At 36.9% G+C, this 25145-nt stretch overlaps 1 protein-coding gene across 13 annotated transcripts in view; it reads left to right on the top strand.

The window, feature by feature from the left end:
• Positions 1–25145, top strand: part of EYA4 (EYA transcriptional coactivator and phosphatase 4) — a 140140-nt gene that overhangs the window by 91347 nt on the left and 23648 nt on the right. For 5 of the 13 annotated variants that reach the window (XM_068184519.1, XM_068184512.1, XM_068184515.1 and 2 more), the window contains exons 4-12: positions 3179–3303; positions 4520–4588; positions 9535–9627; positions 15277–15343; positions 17274–17416; positions 17556–17699; positions 18563–18642; positions 19021–19201; positions 24712–24848. In XM_068184519.1, the coding sequence (XP_068040620.1) occupies positions 3179–3303; positions 4520–4588; positions 9535–9627; positions 15277–15343; positions 17274–17416; positions 17556–17699; positions 18563–18642; positions 19021–19201; positions 24712–24848 (1039 nt within the window). The remainder of the gene's footprint in view (positions 1–3178; positions 3304–4519; positions 4589–9534; positions 9628–15276; positions 15344–17273; positions 17417–17555; positions 17700–18562; positions 18643–19020; positions 19202–24711; positions 24849–25145) is intronic. The other 8 variants (XM_068184517.1, XM_068184516.1, XM_068184524.1 and 5 more) reach the window with 6 other exon arrangements.

Consider the following 25145-nt stretch of genomic DNA (forward strand, 5'->3'; position numbering starts at 1 on the left):
ACAGGTTTCAGGTTTTTACTCAGAAGCTGGAAATAATGCAAACCTTCTTCAAACAGTCAGGAGACAATTAAAACTTATTCTTATCCAATCCATTTCTTGACAAAATGTATCTTTTTATACAATGTAGAATTTTACTTAATTATTATAAAAAAGCAGTTTGAGACATTGCAGGAGGGGGAAAACTAAAGCTCAGTTATGTGCCTGGCAGAGAAACAAAATATGTAAAATAAAATTGTACAGTGTAGTTTTTAAAGCACCTTTAACAATAAACTTTATTCCACCTAAATTGGATCACTCTGCATTTACTAGAAAGCAGTCTTTAATAAATAGCTGCATAAACTTAGAAGTATTAATTACTCCTTCAGAGATTTCTTTTAAACTTTTTTTCAGTGCAGGAAAGCACATACTGAACCTGAACCTGCTTCTGATTAAGTCAGTGAAAGCAGGACTCTGATAAACATTTAGTTTGACAAAATGAATTCAAGATGTTGGAGTTTTTTTGTCCATTTTACTAAGCATTTTTCCTGAATCCTCCATTCATTCGAAGATAAGATTTTAGAATTCTGTTACATCTTCTTGAGAAATTTTTAGGCTAAAGGTAAACTAAATGCATCCAGAAAAGTGATTGAATAATATGTGTTATACAGAAGGTAACATGTGCACTTCTGTAAATAAATCACATAGGGATATATTAAAGTAATCCCTGTACTTGTTCACACAGGATGGAGCACCCAGGATAATGCAATGTATACACATGGTTTTGTGAAAATTTTATTGGTTTGGATATCCTTTTTATTCTTAATAGACTACCAATAAGTACAAGATGTCTTTTACTCCGTCAGAAAAAATGTCTATTTGTGAAGGCACTACTTTAAAAATACTTTTCGTGAATTAACTTGCCATGTCTGCAGATGGGATGGCATTTGTTCCAGAAAATAAATTAGGGCGATAAAAATACTTCTATAAATACAAATACTGCACAGAAGCTTTCGTGCTTTTTTGGAACAAAAAGTATTCATTTTACAGAATTTGATTGTTTATATTCTTTGCCAAGAAAATGTTAGTGGACCTAGTTTTCTGATTAAAAAAAGATCTGATTTGATTAAGAAAATCTGATTCATTTGACTGTGAAAAGTACTTAAAAGGGATACTTCTTAAAAAGACTAGGTAGGTGAACCAGTGATTTGCTTCTAAAATGCTGCTGAAGTATTTGCATCTGTGGCAGTGGTATATGCCTGTCTGAAAAGAAATTGTTGTAACTTTTATGCAAACCATGGGAAAAAACCACGTGTGAACTTTCTAAGCTGTACTGCCCATTAGGTATCTGTGTGCTGATCATGCTTCAACAGGAAATCTTGATGTTTAAAACTGCCAAGTGAACACGTGGGGAGCATTACACTGTATATGCAATGAAACACCCATTGTTTATTTTGTGTAGCATTCTTCTGCTCCCTTAAATACATACAAGATGGAAACCCATAGACTTTTTTTAACCTTTAACTGCTATACTTGTACAGAAACTGCTAAACAAAACCTGGCAGACTTGTAAACAACCTGAGTTCATTTTATTTCATCTAAATCTGATCACATTTCCAGTAGACAATAAATATAATGCACTGCTGACAGGTGTGTAGAAATGTATATACAATTAGATGAAGAAATTGGGTTCAATGCAGTACAAATCTCAGTTTATGTCTTTGCATTTCCTTGAATATGGCTGTAAAATTCTTACCTGCTGATGCATGGCCTGCAGCAATACCAGTTTTTTCCTGCTTATCCAAGAGTGCTGCTGGGCAGGCTATCCTGCCAGTGGCTTAGCCAGTGCATCTCATTGTTGACTCAGACATTTACTTGAGTAAATGGGATTCTTTGCTTCATGTGGCTTCGGGTCAAGCTTCTATTTGTTTTCCCAGTTGAGATATAGCATTTCCTACATTTTCTCAAATATATTCAAGACATGAAAGCTCTGAATCTCTGTCTTGGGTTAAATTAATGCAATGTGAAGGATTAAATCATCCAGGAGATCAGGAGAATTACAAGTACAAAAGCCAGATAATTTCATTTTCTGGAGGGGAAAAAATCCAGATTCAGCCAGCAGACCCATATTTGATGGAATGGTAGTGGGGTTTTGTTTGTTTGTTTTTCCACAGAGGAGGATGTGTGGAACACAGAAGATAGTTTAAAAATGAAGCTGTAACTAAATTCTTAAGATGTTGGGTGTTGCCCTTAACGATTTGCCATTGATTGTCCTGGTCAGAATATGAACACCTGGGAGCTGTTGTTGTAACTGAACTATTGCAACTGTTCATCTCTTTCCTCTCCATCTCAGCCTTCTACAATGTAATAGGGCTTTTACATCCTCTGAAAGTCAATCTTTCTGTTGGCCTTTGGAGTATACATATGGTAGATCGTTCTCTTGTTACACATGGGCTGGCAACTTTCCTTATATATAACAAAATTGTTTCTCTGGGGGGAAAAAATCTGTGTAATTAATGTATAAATGAAGCAAGGAGTAGGCGTGCACACACTGCAAATTGGATTGCAATTACCGGTCTAACAAGAAATGTTCCTTGTCTGCTCTGTCTTTGTCTGAGAAAGGCAGATCTGTTGTCACTGCTTAAAGCCATCTACAGGCCCCCAGTGTAACTGCGAGGCTGGAATTCATGGCAGTCTCAATCCACTTGAAATTTTGCAAGCTTCCCAGAAATTACGCAGAAGAAAACAAGTATCAAGAGATCCAAGAAGAATATACATGTTTGTAGGAGTGAAGAATTTTCCAGATGTACATGAAAGTTCTGTTCATTCACTCATATGGGCTGTTCCTATAATTTAGTGTGGATGCAGTAACTGCTGGTGGTTGGAATACAGATAATGAGAGGCAGAAGTTCCTGTTCTTTCTCATGCACAAACTCTGTGGTGTGTTTCAGTGGCAGTTTCATAAGCCTATGTCACCTCATAATATCTAAAGGAAAAGTGGAAAATAGTGGCATTGCTGCTGTTAACTACTTTCCCAGGTTTGGTAAAAAGCAAAAATGTCAGAGGAACCTGCACTGATTTGTTAATCTGGATGCATTGCAAACTTTCAATACTAAATAAATAAATAAAGTTATTATAGAAAAAGTAGATTATATTAGATACTATCACAATGCATTAATACTGTCACCTTGGTTTTTAACAGATCTATGGAAATGCAGGATCTAGCCAGTCCTCATAATCTTGTTGGAAGTAGTGATGCACCGGGTAGTTCCAAACTGGATAAATCAAATCTCAGTAGCACATCAGTCACAACAAATGGAACAGGAGGTAAGTATAAGTCACAACTGGCACACAGAAAGTTTTGGCTAGTTTTTAGTCATATCCATTTTTTACCATAATTTCAAGAATGGCCATATACCCGTTTATAAATCCAGCAAGAATGATGAAAAATTGGCAGTTATACAAGTGTAAACTTCTAATTCCAGCATCACTTCTTTGATTTGTACCAACTGAAATAAGAGGCAGAACTGAAATAAGGTGCAGAGATGAAATAAGGAAAATTTTTGAATGGTTGATTTGAACACAGTGTTAAATGTTTGTTTATACCTGTTGGTAGTTTATAAAATAAATTGTATTTTCTGTGTCATACATCCTTGATGAGTAATAATTTACTCTTATACCCTGAGTTACGTGTATTTATGTTAAATTAAAATTACTATCAAAAGAGGTGCATCAAAATTAGATGTCTAAATCTAATCAAATTAGATTACTTAGATCTTATCAATTACCTAAGTCTAATCAAAATCAGACTTAGGTTTTTTTGTTTGTTTTTTTTTTTTTTTTTTCCTTATGAATTCCATTTCTCAGGAGGTAATGAAAGTTGGTAATAAAGAGATTGTTAGATTTTCCTCAGCAGTAACTGGTCATTTTTGTTGTAGGTGATACTGTAGCACTGCCATACAACTACAACACAGATATTCCAATGCTTTCAGATAACCAATTCTACCACAGCACTAGGAGGCAGGGTGCCACATTCTCAAGTGCAGTCCATGAAAGTGACACCAAGGATATGAGTCAAACTAGAGTTCTTTCTTTAGAGTTTATGCATTACTGTCTATTTTAACAGTTGGCACTAAGAAATTTTTTTTGTTTGTTCTTTCTGGCCACAAGGAAAATTCACTTACATTTTATTCACTTACTCTATTTAAATAAAAGTCTGTCAATGTCAATAACAAGTGAACGTGCCTGTGAGGGTAACTGAGCTCTGCAAAGAAGGGCTGAACCCTATTTTTAAACAGAATCCTTATTCCAGCATAAAGAGAAGAGAAAACTTCAAGCATGCTATTAAAGAACACTCGTAACTGTATGCCTCTATATTATACAATGTGCATAAATAAACCAGTTAAAATAATACCCATAAAACCAATACAGTTCTGTTAAAAGGCTTGACTTAAAGTGCCAAAACACTGCTTTGCCTTGAAGACTATTCATTTACACTGAGCAGACATTGGAGAATGAACTGTTGTACCATTCCTGTTCTCAGGAGACAACATGACTGTGTTAAATACTGCAGACTGGTTGCTGAGTTGCAGTACTCCCTCCTCTGCAACAAGTATGAGAGACCCTGGTACAGTGCATGCGTGTGTGGTGTGTCTCCCTGACTGCTGTGTGACATCTCTCTCCATTTGCTCCAGTCTTTTCTTGTGCAGTTTGAATGTTCTCATGGGGTTCCCCCTCACCCTGAGAATTCTTTTCCTGCCCTTTCTCAAAGGCTTTTCCCACAGCCAGAAAACTGTTAGGAAGTTGCAACAAGCATTTATCTTACAATGCTTTGAAAGTCATTTGATGAGCAAGGAGAATTTAACCTGCTTATAATTAGCTTAGCTGTCTACATGATCTGAGTGACTGGGATTGTCTCGTGGTGTTCAGCATTGCTGGGAATTGACAGTAGTCAGCATTGGTGGAAATCAGACCGATGGAATTTTCACAGAATGCCCATTTGCTTTTCTTTTAAGTACAGCATTGCATGATTACCTGAGCACAAGTCAAGGTTGACAGTATTGTTCTTACTCCTACTAAGACTTTAATTATTAATCAAAGCTTATGTCTAATGTGTTGCCACATGTAACTTGCCACGTCACAAAATTTTGGCCAAATTTTCCAAGCTGTTGTTTTCATTTATGAGTTTCCTGACATGTATTATTAATTGTCATTAGTTGTAAGGATTAATAATAACTGTATATGTGACATTGTTGCAGTACATATGGGATTAATCATAGATGTAAACATGGATCACCATGTTTCTCTACAAGTCATTACAAAGGTGATTAAGTTGTGCAGGTTTAAGACTAAAGTTAGGAAGATTTCAAAAACTTATCCTTTTAAAAAATCCCTCAGAATCAGCTTGCCATTTGTAAAACATATGTGCAAAGAAAATTTACGAAAAAACAAAGTTGACTTGAGCACAAAAGAACATTTGCACTAGAATAAGTTGTTCCATGTGAATGCTCCTGCTCAATTACAAGATTTTAAGTTTAAGGAAGACTGAGATAACTTGGGCTGTCACCTCTTTTAACTGTTCAGCATGTTCAGGTAAATGTGGAAGATAACAATTTAAGTACTAATTATTAGTAGTGAGGACATACAGTGTGTTACTTGTATTAAATCTGATTTTCCATCAGCAATAGAATATTTGGAATTTTGCTTCTTTTTGAGTATATTCCAAGGAAAACTCTTAAGACTTGCTAAAAGAAAGAGGAAAATCATTCCTATGACAAGCTGTGTGGTTTATTGTTTTACCTGAGCTTTTAAAATCAGATTTGCTGTAACTTCTGTTGCACTTGCTTGTCCTCCTTCATGCATAGTATTAGCACCTCTTCCCTCTAAAACTTTGCATTCGTTTTCAGTCCTTAACACAGAGGAATGCTTTAGAGAAAATTAAAAAGTGGTCAGCAGAATAGCAGTCATTTTGATCTGCTAAGTCCTTTCATCAAGGTCTATTGTAGAAGCTGTTGCTTGTTGGGAGCTGTATTCTGAGTTAGCCTTAAAGTAATGAAATTTGGACAAGATCCCTGAAGGTCATTTGGGCCAAGAATGGCTCAGAGCAGAGCCAACATCGCTGTTAGATCATGTCGCTCAAGGCAGCATTGAATTTTCCTCCTACATCTAATCGGATTTTTCCCTTAGTGCAGCTTGTATCTGTTCCCACCTGTTGTTTCCCAGGGCACCTTTTGAGGTGAGTGTGCCTTTGTTCTTTGTCATCTTTGCGCCTTCCCATTAGATAGCTGCAGGCAGCAATTAGTTCTCCCCTCATCCTCCTCTTCCTAGGACAGAACAAGCCCAGCTTCTTGGGTCTCCTTGTACACCACATGCCCCAGCACCTGATGATGTTGTGTCACTGTGTTGTCATGGTCTAAGCCCAGCTGACAACTAAGTAGCACACAGCTGCTTGCTCAATCCCATCTGACAGCAGAACACGGGCTGTCTTCACTGCTAGCAGCATTCAAATGTATTTCCAGTTAGAGGTTGCTTTTCTTTATTTTCACTCTTTCAATGCATTAAGAAAAAAAAAAAAACAAAAACAAAAACAAAAAAAAACAGTTCCCCTAAACTGATGTTAGAATATTTTTGGTTTTCCTTAGTTAGCTTTGTGCTTTTCCCCTTCTTTATTTAATGACATACAGCATAAAGAAAAATAGGTAATAGTAAAAATCTCCAGCTACACTGAGAAAGGACCTTGATGAATTCCTTAATGTCATGAAATCTGAATGCAAAAAAGTAGAACCGTTTAAAGTCAGGCATATATAAAAACAATTTCTATAGGTATTTTCCAACAAAACTCAGTGCCAATATAATGTTTTTCCTCAAATTAAGTACAGGAGAGAGTTTCTTTTGTTTTAGATTATTTTCTTGACAGGGAAAGAAAAATGATGGTGTCTATTCATGCTGATGGCAGGGCAGTGCAACTGGCATTAACCAGAACTGGACACAATTATAAAGTAAACATTTCAGTTCATGACTGAGGTTTTTGTTAAATATAACAGTTAAACTCATATTGTCTTCTTGGATGCAATACTGAACATTTGTAGCTCACTATGGACAATAATGAAATACCTTCTTGAGCAGAAAGAGATAAAGGTACTAAAAAGTACTTTTTTTCATGTAGGTAGATGCCCAGACTTTGCAGAAGTACATAGAGACATCCTTGTGTAGTAATCAGCAAATAAATTAATTTAGATAGTTTTGATACTTCAGGCAACCATATATGTTCCACACGACTCAGAGATTTAATGGAGACCATCATTTTGTGACAAATGACCCTTGAACTTCTTCTTGATATATGCTTTATTGATATGATGAAAATAAAATCACATCCTTCTCAAATAATTAGAGAAATGGGAATGACTGATTACTCTATTGCTCTTCAGAATTAATTTTTTCATTTTGGGTTGTTTTTGTCGCAGCTTTTTTTTTTTTTTTTTAATTGAAAATAGCTAGCAAAATGAGGAGTGCATGACAGCTTGAAAAAATGTGGCTAAAATTCTTCCCTAATGATTCCATATTGAATTAATATCCTTCTGAATGCAGGGAGACTATTTGGACATGTTAGTTTTATGAAAAAGAAACAATAATGAAAAGAAGTTTACATTCAAAAGACACACATTCAAAAGTTTTTAATCTCAGACAGTAGATGGAAAGATACAGCTGTATAACTGAAACCAGAAGGTATTACTTGGTTTGTTTGGCACTGGTGCACCAGTAATGCTGCAGGGCACTCTACCAGTCACAGAGACAAATGCATCCCAATTTCTCCTGCTTGATCCAAACAGGTGTCCCTCTGACTTCAGCACAGGTCACTTGTACAGTTGTAGACGTCAGCAGCATCCCATGTGACTTCCTGAAGTAAGATCCATTAGGCAGGGTGGCTGGAAATGGGATGTGATTTTGTAGGAGAGGTAGCTCACACAGGGCTTGTCACAGGCATCTTTACTGGTAGCTGTGCAATTTCTAATGAACAACTCACGGTGCTCACAGACACAGGGAAGAATAGCAGAATGGGTCTGTAGGTGTAGTTCTGGACATTTTTCTCATGAGGAAACGAAATCCTTTATCTCATGCACTCCCTTTTCCTCTGCAGACTGTATGAGGGTCGGTGAGCTTGAGGGCAGCTCAGGCCATACTTGGACTGAATCAACCTCTGGAAGTACCTCTCTGTCTCAGCTGAACATAAAGGGAGATTAGTAGGCACCTTTTATACGCTTGATTTAGGTGACTTGAACCTGTGCCACAGTTTTTAAATACATTGCCAACTCAGAACATGAAATCGCCCCCTTTCCCTTGGTGTTGCCAGTGCAGTCAAACGTGGATGCAGTGATGTTGACAGATGAGAGCTTTGGTCAGCTTAGCTGAGGCCTCTCAGAGGCGTCAGGTAACCAGCTGGCAGAAGAACGCCTTTCCTTGGCGTATGTTAGACCTGCTGGGGGGCTCTGCCAGGCTGGCTGTCACAGCAAAGGCTTCTTCACAAATCCCAGGCTGTGCCCTTGGAATTTGGATACCTGGCATGCAACTGTGGTAGTTGCTTGTGCAGGTCTTCATTGCCTCTTCACTCTGTGGCCCTGGGCACCAACCGGTGGTATCCATAAGCATGTGATGAATGTCCATGCCCAAGTCTAACTGACCTTCATGAAGAAATTGTGTTAATATCTTGAGGTTTCCCTGTTTGCCAGTCAGACAGCTAATAGGACCTGCAGCGTATCCTCTACTGCTGTTTCTTACCACATCAACTGGATGGGTGGTTCCCAAATTCTATTACAAAAGTCCATGCCAAATGTTCTGTCGAGGTAACATACTTAATTATAAAAATCTGTATTACCCCTGTGGTGCTTTTTGTGCTTTCAGTTACAGCTTGGATGGTAAGACTGCATGATGATCCCTAAGGAATAAATTTGAGTTCAGAGTAGACCAAACGGTTTGGTAACCTCTGACTAAGAAGCTGACTTGTCATGGCTGTCATTTGTGTCCTACTCTAGTTCTTTGGCTTTTTTTCTTTCAAACTTCTCTCTTCAGTTATGAAAAATTGCTTGTGGGTGACCTAGCTCAAAAAGGCCCCACAGACTCTGTAAAAGGGGAAAGGGAAAGGCAACATGCTGGCACTGTGAAAATAATTTGCTTCTGTATTAGCATGAAACCATAATTGTTTTACTTGTCAGGCAAAACTATTTTTGTTATGTGCTACATCCCTTGACAGCTCATGTTTCCTTCCTCTATGCTACTCTTAGGGTATTGTTAGGATCAATTAGATTTATGTTGAAGACATTCCAGTTGCTAAAACCAATAGCTGGATGAATGCACAGAAACGGAGCTATGTAGATAAATGGGCATTCCTGTCAGATTCCTGTTGATTGTCTCAGTATGGTGATAGAGTGAAGGTTGAAGCTGTTGCACGTGTGCTTGTTTGAGCTGGACTACCACTAGTGAGACTGGCATGAGGACTCCAGTACAAATCTAGAAGTAAAATCTCATGTCTACTTTTCTCATGTCTACTATTCTTCTATGTAGTGTCTCTTCTTGCAGTCAAAACAGAACCCATGAACAACAGTGAAACAGCAACAACAACTGGAGATGCATCGCTTGACACTTTTACTGGGTCAGGTAAAGCCATAATAAAATGACGTTTTGTTAGATGCACATTAATGCAGCATTTAATAACCATCACTAATTAACATCTGCAGGGAAGCAATCTTCCAAAAGCTACTATAAAAATTTATAGTATTTTATACCTAATAATAATGATAATAATAATAGTAGAAATAATAATAGCTTTTTTATTTTTGTAAATGCAACTCAGCAATTTATGTGAGGTGTGATCTTAAAGAATGCCTAATAATGATGCCTAAGACAACTGCTGTTTGCAAAAGTCTCAAATTAATACTGTTATTATGGTAGATCTTTTATAATTACTGGAGATTTTTTCTCAGTGTTCGTCTTGTATGACATTAGGGGAGAAAAAAGGGATTGTATTTGTGACAGCCATGCTAATTTGAACAGTTTCAAATCTTAAGGTTTATACTTCAGTGCTAATCCTTTTACTCCTATTAGCAGTGTGTTAGTTTAAGCACTGACCTGATTGCCATGTTAGTGTCTTTCCATTGGGATGAGCTACTTTCTTTCCAAGAAAATGGTTTTACTTTAAATAATCATAGGCTTCAATTACTTCTCAAAAAATTCAAACAAACAGTGGTTTAAGTAGATCCCTAGAAATTATTAAAATGTGATGAACTGTGGAAAAGTACAGATAATCAGCCTTCTAATCATTAAGTTGAATCCTGTTAATAATAATATTAAAAAGAAGAAGAGGGAGAATAAATTTTGCATCTGGAAATATGGTAATGGCCTGACTGAAAGGAAACACCAAAGCCACGAATCTCCACTCCACACTGATGCTACTGTTACTTTGGTAAACTTAGGTAGTCAAGCCCTATTTAAAATATTTTGCAAATCACAATGTTTCTGTGTAATTAATTCTTTTTTAATCAGATTTTGGAATTGTCTTTTAGCCATCAGTTAAACCCAAAAGTTAATTATTCAGAAAAGGATTTATAACTCATTAAAAATAAAGAAAATGTATTTTGTGAGATTTAAAGTGTTTACTATTTCTGATTAGAAAAATGCCCTCATTTTAATTTTCATTGTCCTCATTATAATTTTACAGAGAGCAACCTCAGCTTAAAGGCTAAAAAGTTCCATAAAATTTAAATAGTCTGGGCTAAAATTTAGCTTTTCTTTTTCACTCTGTTTTCACTCAATGCTAAAATTTTATTAGTAATGATGAAAAATCATAAAATATCCAACTCTGTATATTATTTTTTCACTGCTGGTGAAGTTTTATCAGCTTTTGCCATGTATTTAAGGCAGCTGAGTTTTATTCTATGGCTAAGGCAACATTGGAGTGCCAAGAATTGCAGCCTTCAGATCAGGTTTAGATAACTAAGTAACAGCTTGATTTCCCCAGGTGCCACTCCACCATCAGCTTCCACTGAATTTGAAAGAAGTCTTGAGATCTCCTCAGTTTGGATGTTTGGAAAGTTGGTGCCTCAAAAAAAAAAAAAATTTTAAAAAGGCAGGAATTTGAGCCTTGCATAATCCTTTTTTTGCCTGTTAGCCACCTGCGTACTCAAAAGAAATACGAACCTGATTCTCAATTTAGTGCACAAACTCAAGCATTAAATGAGTACAGTCATTCTCAGTGGGAAATCAATAGTCTGCCTGTCTGGGTGACGTGCAGTCTTCATCATCAGAGCGAGACGCAGAGCTGCCCTGATAATGCACTCAGCCTTTCATGAAGATTGAATATGTTACTTTTGCTTGCCTTTTACTTGTACTCCAAAATCAGACATTTTTTCCCTCTACTCTTATGAGAGAAGTGCTAAAGAGTGGTAAAAACTCAGCAAAACCAGGATTTCTCTGAGCTTTTAGCCTAACTGGTTAGTTGGGAAGTTTAGTGTGTTACCAAAACCCGTAAATGCTGACTAGTTAGACAGATGTTGTTTCAAATGAGAAACAATGTGTGATTGAAAAAATGCATAGCAAAGCCCAGCACTGAACAGTTTGTTTTTTCCTGAAAATGAGGGACATATATGTGTTACTCCCAGCTATGGCAAAGTCATGATGCCAGCACTTCTCTGTATTTTATGAAATGAGATATGGGGGAAAAGAGAACTCCTGGTGCTGAGATGCATTTGAGAGTCTGCCAGAAATCCTTTCCTTCAAACACTCTACCCATCAAAATTGATTTCCCTGCTCCAAAGGCAGTCAAAACACGTGACCTGTCCTGGAACTGAGCAGAAGGCTCAACAAGCCATGGGGGGTGTAAAGTAGTCATCTCTGTTCCTAATGACCAGCTCTAAGTGATGGTCAAATAGATTGTGGCAGGTATAGGACAGGAGAGACAGATTAGACTTCACAGAAAACTGATTCTGTGAACTGTTGATTGAAAAGATAAAGCACATAGATATCTTGAATTTAGAGTGGCAGTTCTCCTGGGATTGGCAAAGCCCTGTTCAGGGCTGTAGCCCATGTGTTGCAGCTCATGCTCAGGGCCCTGGTTCCCCTGTGCTGGAGAGATGTCCTTGGGAGAATCTGTGCCTCTGGGCATGTATTAGCCAGGTGAGGAGTCAAGTTGTGCAACCTCCTTCCTCCTCCTTCTTCTTCAAAGAGGAGCAGTTGGTAATTAGTGTCCTCAGTTTGCAGCTCTGTGATTCTGCAGCACACTCCTCCTGGGGTGGCCATTCACAGGACTGGGAGACGTGCACGGCCCTTAACTGAGATTTTCATGCTCTGTGAATTTCATACACAGTACAGTAGCTGCTGTACTGTAATACTGTGCATATATTGCTTACAATAGTGGATTAATTTGAGAACTGTTTTATCATTTTAGTGGAGTGGAGAGAGAGATATTTGATGTTCTCATAGTTTTTACTTAGTATTTATTACATACACACATAGAATACAGTTTATAGATATAGAAAACAATTTCTCAAGGCTATGAAGGTGAAGTTAGGAAATGTCACTGCTGTTTAACCTACATTTGGTTCCCTTGTACATAGACATTGTGATGTTACTTAAATTAGGTCCTTTTAACCTGACCTTTTTGCACAGAATCTTCCAGATATGTAATGAAAATATATAAAACTCCAGCCCATATTAATATACTGAACCCAACATGCTATTAAAACAGTTAATGGTCATTTAAATCCTCCACAACTACCTTGGCCATTTGAACTGAGAGAGTAACTGGTAAGAGCTGGCTGTCAGCTTGCCCCCTCTGTGAACAACGTTAATGGGTGCTGGAGAGAACAAGGGTCTTATACCTGCCCTGAAGGGCATTCCTCTGGTAATTTCAAGTTGTGAAGTCTTAGGAATATTTGAGTTTTTCAGAGAACAAACATTTTTTTTTAACATATGCAACACAAAAGAGCATTTATCCCTGTTCATATAATGCCTATATAAAGTGCCACAAAACCCACAGGAACCTGCTTCCACCATCTCCTCCACTGCCAGCAGTCCTCAAAGAGATGTTAGGAGGTATCTAAAGTTTCATAACCCTTAGACTTAGCAGTTTCATCTGTGAGATACAGGTGTGGTCCACAGGCTCCACTCAGCCATAATGTTCTCTTATGATAGGCCTTACACCCTGTAATGTTTCTCAAACATCTCACTGTCTAAAATGTAGTGGACAAATTGCAGGGACAAGCTACAGAGAAACAGTGAAAATAATGTATTTTTTAGCCTTGCCTCTTTCTCTTTGTTACAACTGGTAGTATCATCAGGGAAAACTGGGGATAAAAACAAGGAAATTTAAAACCAGACACATTCCAAAAGTATTTTATTTTCTTATCTGAATTTTAAAAATAAGGAATATGCAAAAAGAATAAAAAGGCAGGCAGGACAGTTTTTGCTGGAAAGTATTAGGTTTTGATAGCTCAAGTGATTTAAATGAATAATTATTAATTTTTTTGTAGTTTACATAAGGTGGAGTGGCATGGTAAATGTGCTTTAACCAAATTGATTGATTGATTGAGCTCTCATCCAGCAAATGATCAGACAAAAAGTGAAGCAGTATGGCTAAAATGATCCGATAAGCTGATAATGGAACAGAAAAGTTCCTTGCCCTGAGAACCACCAAGGTCACTCTGCTGCTATTGCTTGTCTTTAGAAAGGTCACAGAGCTACAACAGGGAAGATTAATTACTCATCAACCCTTAAATAACCAAGAGCATTCTTTAGAGCTCTATGAACCAGTTACATTGATAGAAACAGCAATAGGTTTGTCTGACTCTGGGAATAGCTGCCTGCACATGTAGCAGATTGCTCTAAACCACGGAAAGCCTTTCTCAAAAAAAACCCTCAGAAACAGTATCCACACAAAATGAAATTTAGCAAATTTCCATCACAGGGAAGCCCTCAATATCTTTTCAGACAGCAACTCTTTAATGAAAACTAATGGCACATCTTTTAAAAGTTATTATACAATTCTTTACTTTCAAGACATACTTGACTGCACATTTTAAGAAGTTAATTGTTTTTCTTCTAAAGTATTTTCCTTTTAAGTCCTACACATTCTAAATACATTTAAACTATCTTTTAAAATATGAAATTCTGTGTGTGTTCAAAGCAATAGATCTGAGAGACATTAATTAGGGCTGGATGTAGAAATGTATCATGTTTCATAAAATAGTTAGGAACCTAAACCTATTTGTCACTTATAAAATTCTGAATGTTCATTTCTACTACCATTATGAATAACTCAGGAAGAGGGTACACTTTGAAGTACAACTATGATTGATTAGACTAAAGAAATTCCAGTGCTTCATTGTGTACTACTTTAATCTTTTGAAAAGTGAATGAACAGCAGATGGCCTAATAAAGACACTCTGTATGTTTGCCCAGTATGGATTTGCTCTGAAGGGATTGGTTCAACACTTTGGAGTACATATATTTGGAATACATCTGTCTTAGTCAAGACAGATGGCTAAAGGAAAGGGAAACTTCCAAACACTTGGAATTAATCCAGTGTGAGCACTGCTTCTGGATGAAATTTTAATGGTTTATGACTATTGTTCTGTTAGCTTTCTTGGAGTATGCAGCTGTGAATAGTATAGATGCACACAATTTGGATGGCTACTGAACAGGACTGTTTATGCATACTATAAAATAAAAATGCTGTTGTTAGGGGTCATATTCTAATTGTCCTGTTTACAGAGAATGGTAGATGCTTTCTCGTGCTCAATCCAGTATCTTCCATCACCTAAGCTAACTAAAATTAGTCACAACGATATAAAACATGCTTTTTCTATACAGTATTAAAATTGAACTTCTTGTTAATGTGAGACTACAAAGGTATGTGTATGTTACTTCAATCCCATGAAATATGTTGAATCACAAGATTCTTTTTAACTACTCCTTTTAATACAACTTGCCAATTTGAAAGATCAACAGTGTGTGTGGATCACAGGTGATGTATGAAATACATGCCTCTGCAATATAATCAGAAATGTGTTAGTCAAGTTGAGAAAGCATGGCACACACATGCTAACTAAAGAGTTCTGCACAACACTGAAAAATTTGGAAGTTTTTAAATTCTATTTTTAAGATGTTGTGATTCTGGTGACATCTGCTTCCTTGAAAAGCTGTCCATTTCAATAGGCTTCTCTGTTAATGTTGCTGCTTTAGTTCACACTGTGTGGCTGTGTGGGTCTCATGGTGTTTCTAACTGCTGTACTCTTGTTTTCTGTTTTGCAGTAATAACAAGTAGTGGCTACAGTCCCAGATCAGCGCACCAGTACTCTCCACAGATATATCCCTCCAAGTTAGTGTCTGCACCTCTTCTAGTCTTTCATAGACCTTGGCTGTGGGCAGTTTTGTGGTTTGTTGCAAACAAGTGTTCAGCAGGAGAAACAGAGAAAAAGGAAAATTCTTAAGCCACAGTACTGGCTCTGGTACTGGCTCCCTCTCCAACTTTTTTTTTTTCCTCGTTTGTCTACAGAGTAAGATCCTACTTTGTGCAGTATTGCTGCACAAGAAACACCCTTGAATATCAGCACACAACAGAAGTAAAATAACCAGATTATTGCATTCTCAGACATCAGCATATTCACAGCATGTACAGGGAATCTATACAGATATATTTTGGAGAAGTCAGTTTATATATAGAAATCACAATTGCATGCACAAGTTGCATACTGGGGGTAACCCTGTCCCTGACCCTTCCAAGGCCAGCATTGCCAAACGCTTCCAAACATTCCACAATCATGAGCCACCCTTCCCTTTTCCCTCTCCAATATCATAAGATTTAAAAATCAAATAAATTGGATTAGCTTTTAATCTTATTATTTTTAAGCCAACGGATGTTTTAGAAATAGAAAATTTCTATGTGCTTTTTTTTTTTTTTTGGTGAGGGGAAACTGACTCTTGGGCAATCACATAAATCCAGGAGTGGGAACTTTAAGAAGAAACACCAAAGATGTTGTATGAAACTGCTGCAGTTGGCAGTATGTTAGTTTGCTTGTCCTGTGATCAGTGTTGTGCACAAGGGTTCTTGATTCCAGTATGCCATCTGTTTGTTTCCATTTATTTGATACAGCTATCAGTATGACTTTGATACAGAGAAAACATTGAATCTGAAGATTCAAGAGCCTATTAGGTTCTTTCAATTTTTTTTTAACAAATTTGTAATCATATGATGGTAGCCAAAATTTATTAATACAGAAAGTAGATTCCTGAAGTAAGAGCCATCATTCCACTTTGAACAGGTTTTGGCAAGCTATATTAGCTAATTTTGGCCAAATACATTACAAGGTTTAATAGAATTTTCAATCTACTGTTACAATTTTTTGGCATCTAAATTAATGAGTAATCCTTTTCTGATAGTAAATGCTGCCAACTGTACTGAATTAATTAGAAAGAAAAAAAATTAAAAATTAGAATCTGAAATTTAGTCATGACTTTTAATGGCCAGGTTTCAGTTAGCGTAATTCTGCAGAGTATGTTTATTCAACTCCTGGTCCATAAAGTCTGATTTGACTTCCAAAACAATCCAAGAAAAATGTTTCTCTGTATATTTTTTCAACTCTGGAGGGCCAAATTTTTAAACTTAATTTTATTCAATCTCTCTATAAACCTCAGTGTTAATAAATAAAAGGGCATTTTTATTTCCATTCTATTTTCCTAGCCCATATTTTCCGAACATTTAAAGCCCATCTGGTTACCAAAGTATTGCTGTCAGTATTTTTTATGCTGCTCTCAATGGGTAGGATCCATCTCCCATTGAAGCTACAGGCTACATGTCTGTTGAAGCAGAACCTACACAGATGACATAATGTTCTAGCGTCAACATTCACCTCTGTGTTTCCTCTACTCTTCTAGTCCAAGTTTCCCTCCACTGGATTAAAAACGTGTGGGGGCTTTTCTAATTGAAGCATTCTGATCTCGGCTGAAAGATGTTAATCCATATAAAGACATGCAGCAGTGGCACAGCCCACCCAAAAGTGGACACAGTAGCTTAAGAATTAAATTGTAGTGATGGGACAGCATAAAATATTTACTGTGCCTTGGGGAATGTGGGACAGAGTGTCTTTCAGCTTATTTCAGTGGGGGATGGTATAAATCCCAGAAGAGGAGCAGTTGGCAGAATAACAAACTGCCTTTGGACATCTTTAAACCTTTTTCTTTACTTTATTGCTTGAATCAACATACAAAGTATTTGTTGCCACAGTAATGCTATTTTTCCTGATATTTAGGCCCTATCCGCACATTCTTTCTACACCAGCAGCTCAAACAATGTCTGCCTATGCCGGACAAACGCAGTATTCAGGAATGCAGCAGCCAGCGGTCTATACAGCCTACTCACAGACAGGACAGCCCTACAGCCTACCCACTTACGGTATCTGACCACTTATTACTTCACTTTACCTACAACTGAAAGCAATGCCGACTGGAATGTCTTTTTGCTTTCTCTTTTTGTTTTCCCAACTGTAACAAAATATTTTAAAGAATCAGTTGAAAATTAATTTCTTATACAGATTTGGGTGTAATGTTGCCAGGCATCAAGACGGAAAGTGGGCTCTCACAGACCCAATCTCCTCTACAGAGCGGGTGCCTCAGTTACAGCCCAGGGTTTTCCACCCCACAGCCAGGCCAAACCCCCTACTCCTACCAGATGCCAGGTGAGTAGCCACCTCTAAAATTTAAAGCTAAGTATTTCTTCCCAGTGCTAATAAGCATATGTGTATTCATTCTGATCGTCTGTTATTTCAGATCTCAGCATAGAATGCAGTCCCTACTTGAGCCTTCTTTTGGATTTTTTAGTGAAGTGAAATCTACAAATTTTTTAGTGGCAGGACAGGAAGCACTTGTTATATTTACTCATATATACAAGTATCTTTTCCTTGTTTTTTGTGTTCCTGAGTATGGCATAATTTGATACTTTTTTCTCCTTGGATTAACATACTTTTTTAGAATTTCTCCTTAATTAATATTTATCCTTTCATTTACTATTCAGTTAATAATTCATTTATTACCCTCTGATCATCGATAACCCATTTTATTTGGATAATTTTTAAGCCTCTTATACAATGGTTGATCTTCTCCATATTACAAACTGCAATGTGAATCATCTGATTTATGTTGAAAACAAGGACATGCTTCATTACAGATTGATTTAAAACACCCGGATATAGTCTTTTTAAAAGGTTTTTCTTTCACAAACACAACACTAAAGTATTAGAAATGAAGGCAAAAGAGAAAAACAGGGTTTGAGGAGAGGTGAGAATGCAATAAAATGAAAATGCTTTCTAAACTGGTGAGATATCTTCCTTGCATGGTGTGGAGAGGGATGTATGCCTGTATGTGTGGAAGCAGTATTTAATTTCTTTTAAAGTTTCCTTACAATGTTTTATACTTCTAATGGAAAATAAAATAGGTTTTTTTTGTTCTTATTCATCTACATCTTAACATGGAATTTTCTAATTAGAATTTTATTTTGATTCACTAACAAGTTCTCACAGTTAATTGTATTTCTTAATTTTAGGTTCTAGTTTCACACCATCGTCCACTATTTATTCAAACAATTCTGTTTCAAATTCTACAAACTTCAGTAGTTCACAACAGGTATGAATATTACCATTTTTGTTTGCCAGTTACAAAAGGACTTATATAACTCCGGAGATAGCATGTTATTTTAATTTAGATCTGTTATGCTGAATGAGACTCACTGTCGTTTAATGCTACTTTCTGTGGAAAATTATCAAAATCTTACTGGAAGCCTAGTTACATATTTTAACACTTAAATATTTCAGCACCTTCCTTGTAGTCTTTTAGTAAATATCTTTAAATTAAAAAACACTAAATATTCTTAAATTAAAAAAAAAAGCCAAATCAAGTCTTCAAAACACTAGCAAAACTCTGTATACTTAGAAATATCTAATAGGAAAAAAATTCACTCATTACAGTACCTAACTGAGTGCTCTGCTGCATCTGCTGTTTCAGGATTATTCATCATACACAGCTTTTGGCCAAAATCAGTATGCACAGTATTACTCAGCATCAACATATGGTGCATATATGACCTCAAACAACACGGCTGATGGCACTTCATCATCATCAACCTACCAATTACAGGACTCTCTCCCTGGCTTGACTAGTCAACCAGGTACAGATCTACATTCAGGTGAAAACACTTTTTGTATTTTATTCGCTGTTTTTATAAAGACAAGTTTTTCATACTCAGCTTGCATGGATATTGATATTTTACATTTGTGCCTTTCAGGAAACTTTATCATGTAAAACACCCAAAATAAGCTTTTTTACTGTTTAGTTAGGAAACCTGTCCAGTTTGTTTGCTAATTAAAGAAAGCTTTTTGCAGACTCAGATGGTTGTCTGTATCAAAGGCAGTGGAACAGTTCTGTTTCCACCTATACATTCTGAAGTATTGCTGTGACTAATTTAAAACAAGATACTATTTGTCATTTAATTATGCCTCAGCCATGCTGGCAAAAGCACACGGGCTTTATTCAAATGTGTACAAGCCACACTTGCTAATTCACTAATTTAAGTAACCAAGAATAGAGAAATTAGCTATTAGCACCACAAAGAAAATTGTATTGAAGGAGTTGAATTTGCATGAAGAGCATTATCAGGAGACATGAGGAGGCTCCCTTTGCCTGCCCAGCCCTGCCCTCTTGTGCACAGCCACCACAGCACAGCAGCCTGCTACTTGTATTCCTAGGGCATCCCTGGAGGGTAGTGGCAGTTTTTAATTTTTCTTCAGCACTCTTAGAGCAGTCTCTTTCAAGGGCACCAGCTTCACTCATCCAGCGTGAGCAGTGTCTGCCATTTCTAGAAAGACTAACAAACTGGCTTTTGGATTAGGCCCTGAATAGGGGAGGAATTTATGCTTTAGTCACAAAATCACCTTATTGCATAGATCTTCCTAACAACTGCACCATCTTATTGAAAATGCAGTAGAAAGCCTAATGTATTATTGTAATGAATTTGTATAAAGGAAAGGTAACACTGTGTAGAATGGTATAAGCAAGGACTCACACATAATATAAACTGCTTACATTTGCTAAAAATACTGGAATTTTAACTAAATTAGTTGAAATTTTTCCTACCCAGATGTTTTCCTCAGGCTGATTTTTAAAATGTAACAGTGCATGTGTTTGTAGGTGTATGTTTGAGATGGGGTAGGATATGGATATGGATATGGATATGGATATGGATATGGATATGGTATGGAAGAGCAATGGGGAGATACATATTCCCTTGATTTTTGAAGAAAAATGTAATGTTATTCAGTAGTCTCAGAATGCAAATCTAGGAAGAACCTAAAGGTAATGTGAAATCAAGTGAAATTTCAACAGGTGGAGGATAGCTATAACAGACACAAATCATATGTAAAGAATTTTTAAAAGAGTATGGAGTGTACTCACAAGTGACATATTTTGATAACTGTTTATGTCCTGTGTACTTTCACTTGTTGCTTTGTTATTCCTTCATATTCTTATTTGAGAAAATCAGACAGTTTCCCATGTTGTTTCTCCTCTAGGTATCTGTTTCCTAGAAACACTATCTAAATGTATCATGTATTTTTGCAAATACTATTAGTATTGAATAGAATTGGCAAAAAAAAATGAATCTTAAATAGTTTGAACATGTTGAAAAAGTATTCACAGGCTTCACATCTGTGAAACAGTAAGGGTTTTTCTTGGTTGTGGATTGTTTAAGCATATGAGCTTTTTCTCTCGTTAAGTAGGTTGTGCATCTGAGTTTAACAAATCCACCCCCATCTGCTCCTTATTTCTATGAAGGGCTGCAGTGATCATGCGGCCCTCTGCTGAGAGTGAAACGCCCACTTTGTGAATGCATGACATGCCCTTGCCCTTCTGTGTCACAGTAAAAATAAATTTCCATTGGTGAGGGGCAGTGTCTTGGAGATAATTTCAGATATCATAGATCGTTCTGCAGTCCTTTAGCACTCACTGTGTTCACTTGCTGTCAAACAAGTCCTTAAGACTTACTCCAACAAAACCTGAGACTAAACACAGCAAGGCACTTCATTCTTCTGGCATCTCTACTAGCTGTTAATTCAAATATCCAATCAAAGCTTCTAGTGCCATCTACATGTACAAGATTTCTCATTTGCATAATAAAGCCCCATCAGATCAAGAGTTAATACCAGCTACAATTTTATTTATTGACTATGTAAAGAAAATGAGATGAAAATGGAAATAGACTTTGCTCTTTCTGCTATTCATCACAAGCAATAACACACTATAAGTCAGGAAAAAAAAGCAGGCTTGTAATATTGAAGCTGTCTTCTGGCTGCTCTGTCTGGTAAGGATATGTAACAAAAGTCAATCCATAAGGAAAGTATGAAGGGGCTCAGAAATTCATCCATTCCATGTCTGCCTTAAACCAAGGACTTCTCTTCCAAGCTTGCATTAAGCCAGCCTTATATAAAGATTTTTCAAAATGCACTCATTAGAATGGAGTATTTGTGAGATAAATAGGTGTCTTCTAGGGTATTTCATCTCAAACAGGGATAGCTCAGATGGACTGGGAGGTGAGGCCTCATGTTGAGTATACTTGATGAATACATGAATACATTTAATCTGGGGCAAATAAAACTCTAGCAGAGAATATAGGCCTAAATAAAAGCTTCATGTGAAGGCACCTTGCTATCATATATCCAGGGTTAGGGGAGGCAAATCACCATAGGCTATTAGCTCCCATTCCATTACTGGGATGCAGCAGAGTTTAATTTGGTACCTACAATGAAGTCACCCTGCAGCTTCTCTGGGAGATGGCATTAGGTTTGTATTCAGACTGCACAAATTCTTTTTTTCCTTCTTAAGTCATAGAACTGTGTTTTAACGAGGAGGGGATGTTCACATCATCAAACTAGAGGTGGAAAACAATGTCCTGGATGTGAAAGATCACCTCCATGTGTAGTGTTGTGCCATAATTCCCTTTGTAACTTGGAGCTGTAATTCCCTGTCCTCTAGCTGGAGCTGCTGCAAGGCCTCCAGAGCATGAAAACTTCATATTGGACAAGTGTATGAGTATGTGTAAGAATATCTGTGATAAAGAGGTCATTCCATGTTCTAGTTTTAACATTTTCCTCCTGTTCTCTTGGATCACTGGCACTGCTCACAGTCCCAGTGGGAAGAGGCTATGAGATGTATTTATTAGTCATGTGCAGAATATTGAAAAAGCTAAAGAACTTCAAACATTGTAATAAAAATTTCTGTCTATTATGAGCTGCAGTAGGAGCTCTTCATGATGGTAATATTTTCAATACTCTTTGGTACTAGAATTTCTCACATTCTTTTATGTTACAGGTCTGAATTTTTAATAAGTTTTCATTTTATCAGCATTGACCTCATTTCTAAAGCAAACAGAGGATAAGAAAAGAGTAGTTTCTCCTTCAAACTGCTGTAGGTAAAAAGCAAATCAAGCAATTAAGCCTACAGTTGTTTAAAAAACTGCAGCACTGACTTCTGCAGTTCTAAAATAGATGCATACCTTGCATTCAAGTAAGAGACAGCTGCTCATTCTGATTTAGAGATTAGTGTAATGAAATAAAGTTGGCTTTAAATATCTAGATTTTACAAGGAACAGCGATTAGTTACAGTACTGATAAATAGATAATTATGCAATCATGTACAACATTGACCCAAGCAGAAGCCTGGAGCAACTGGTAATGACTAATGCTCAGTGAAAATTGGATTTATTGACTTCAGTTGTTGGGTAATTTCAGAGAAGATATAGGAGTTTTTTTAATATTTTATTTTTGGTAGATTAGAATAAACACAGTCATTGAGAACAGATGTTTTAATACATTACTGTGGAAATGAGTCTTGATTTTGTTGTAATGTGTTCAACTGTTATAAATAAGAAGACTTTTGTGGTAAGAATGTAAACATTCGTCTTCACTTTCTTGGGATTTGGTTTCGTACAATTTTTCCACTCAATCAGAAAAATCTAGGAAACTATTTTTGCACTGAGCTCTTGCACACTCAGAATTTATTTTAAAGCCATTGTAGGATTTTGCTGCACAGGGATTCTGATTTGGATGCTTCTTGTACATTTGAAATTACCCAAGCACATTTTGCTGTTCTTGTGGGGAAAGAGCCAATATAATGTGATCCTTATTGATTGCTTCACTGTCTGCTGTGACCTTGCTGACATCAACACCATGCTGGGAATAGAAATGAGTAGTCAACAAGAACTGTCTACTCTCCCCACTCTTTAGGGATTTCTGTCTGTGTGTCTTGTCCTTTCTCTGCATATCTCTATGAAAAGTCACTTAGCCTCTTTTACTACATGCTCAGCCCCCCTTAACTGTCATGGTGACCCTCACCTGGACTAACTCCAGTTTGACAATATCTCTCTTCTACTTGGGGAACCAAAACTGCACATTTTTCCAGATGTGGTCTTGCAAGTTCAGAAGAGAGAAGAAAAATCAGTCTCCTTTATCTTCTGGACACTCAGTGATGCTCTTTAGTAAAAATGAAAAAAAGAAAAAAATCAGATTCCAACTCAAAATCAGATGCATCATAGATGATTTTTGGGAAATGTTTGTACCAAGTGTTAATTGATTCTGCATATTTGCCATCGTGAGCACTTTTAACAAATATTACCCGTGGCCCAGTAATGCTTAATTACAGACAGCTCAAGGACTCTTTTGAATCCAAATCTGTAGTAGATGTCAGATCAAAGCTGTACCCTTTCCTCCTTTACTGGAGAAAAATCAAGTCATTATTAATAGGATAAATTAAGACGGAGGGGTTTTTGTCATTTAGCACTCAGGAACCTAGCCAAACTGCATTTAATGCTCTAAGTTTTGAAAGCTGACGATGCTAAGCCTCATTAAATGAGTAAGTCAGGAATGGGCTTGAGTGTGGTTAAGACCAGCTATACCATACCAGGTCAAAGGCCCTTCCAGCACATCTCTGTGACAGCCCACATTGCCTCATACTTAAAGACAACCAGAACACAGCAAGAACAACTTCATCCTCTTTCAGGTACTCACTGGAATATTGCATTTAATATTATGACTTTCCTCTGACAAGGTATGGGCTGAGGTATGGTGAAGAAAAAAAGTGAACTTGACTAAAGAGCAGGTGACATGGGAGGAGGACATGAAACTGGAAGCTGCCTGGCTGTTCTGGATCGTGGATGAGTGCCAAAATGTGTTCTGGTAAAAGTAAAGCAGGACGTGGAAATAAATCTAGCTGAACTGAAAACATGGGAAATTAACTACTTTAATTAAAAAGCACTTCATGTTTTGAGAAACCATTAGCATGACTTCTAAAATACCCCTGTCTTGGATATATTGGTATTTTGCCTGGGCTCATTTGTATTTGTGCATCTGCAGATGTATATGTGTCATTTTAATTTTTGTCTTATTCTGCTAAGATTTATAGCATTTCATTGGTAAAGCCAAAAGTGTGTGTGGCATCTGCTGATCCCATCTACATAAGATTAGCCACATTATCATTCTTTTTATGCAACATTTTTACATGTCTCATATCATTGAGTTTTCTTTTTATGCGACATTTTTACATGTCTCATGTCATTGAGTTTGCATACAGACATGTTGAACTTTGAGGAAAAAAGTTGATTATTTTAAAATCCAGTGCTAATTTTGACATGAATGGTTACCTCTACAGGGGAGTTTGACACAGTGCAGAGCCCCTCCACGCCAATCAAAGATCTTGATGAGAGAACATGTAGGAGTTCTGGGTCTAAGTCTCGGGGTAGAGGGCGGAAGAATAATCCATCACCCCCTCCGGACAGTGACTTGGAGGTATGTCTGTGGTAATTGATGAATGTTAATGTGGAGGTTTCTTCTGATGAAGTGTAAATTCTGAATACTGCAGCTGTGAAAATAGCTTAAAGCATTTTAGAAGACATTATGGACACAGTCTTACAAACTGAATGTAACAGAGAGTAGTAGCTGTTTTAATCTACGTGCACAGTGAGACTTTACTGTTCTGCATTACGTGTCTGTCAGTTTCTTGTGCAATAGAACCACAAGCCTCTACTCAAAAGTGTCACATTTTCTTTTAGTTTTTGAAATAGGAAATCTCAAATATATCACTCA

The sequence above is a fragment of the Anomalospiza imberbis genome, chromosome 3 (assembly GCF_031753505.1).
Source record: "Anomalospiza imberbis isolate Cuckoo-Finch-1a 21T00152 chromosome 3, ASM3175350v1, whole genome shotgun sequence".
Lineage (NCBI taxonomy): Eukaryota > Metazoa > Chordata > Aves > Passeriformes > Viduidae > Anomalospiza > Anomalospiza imberbis.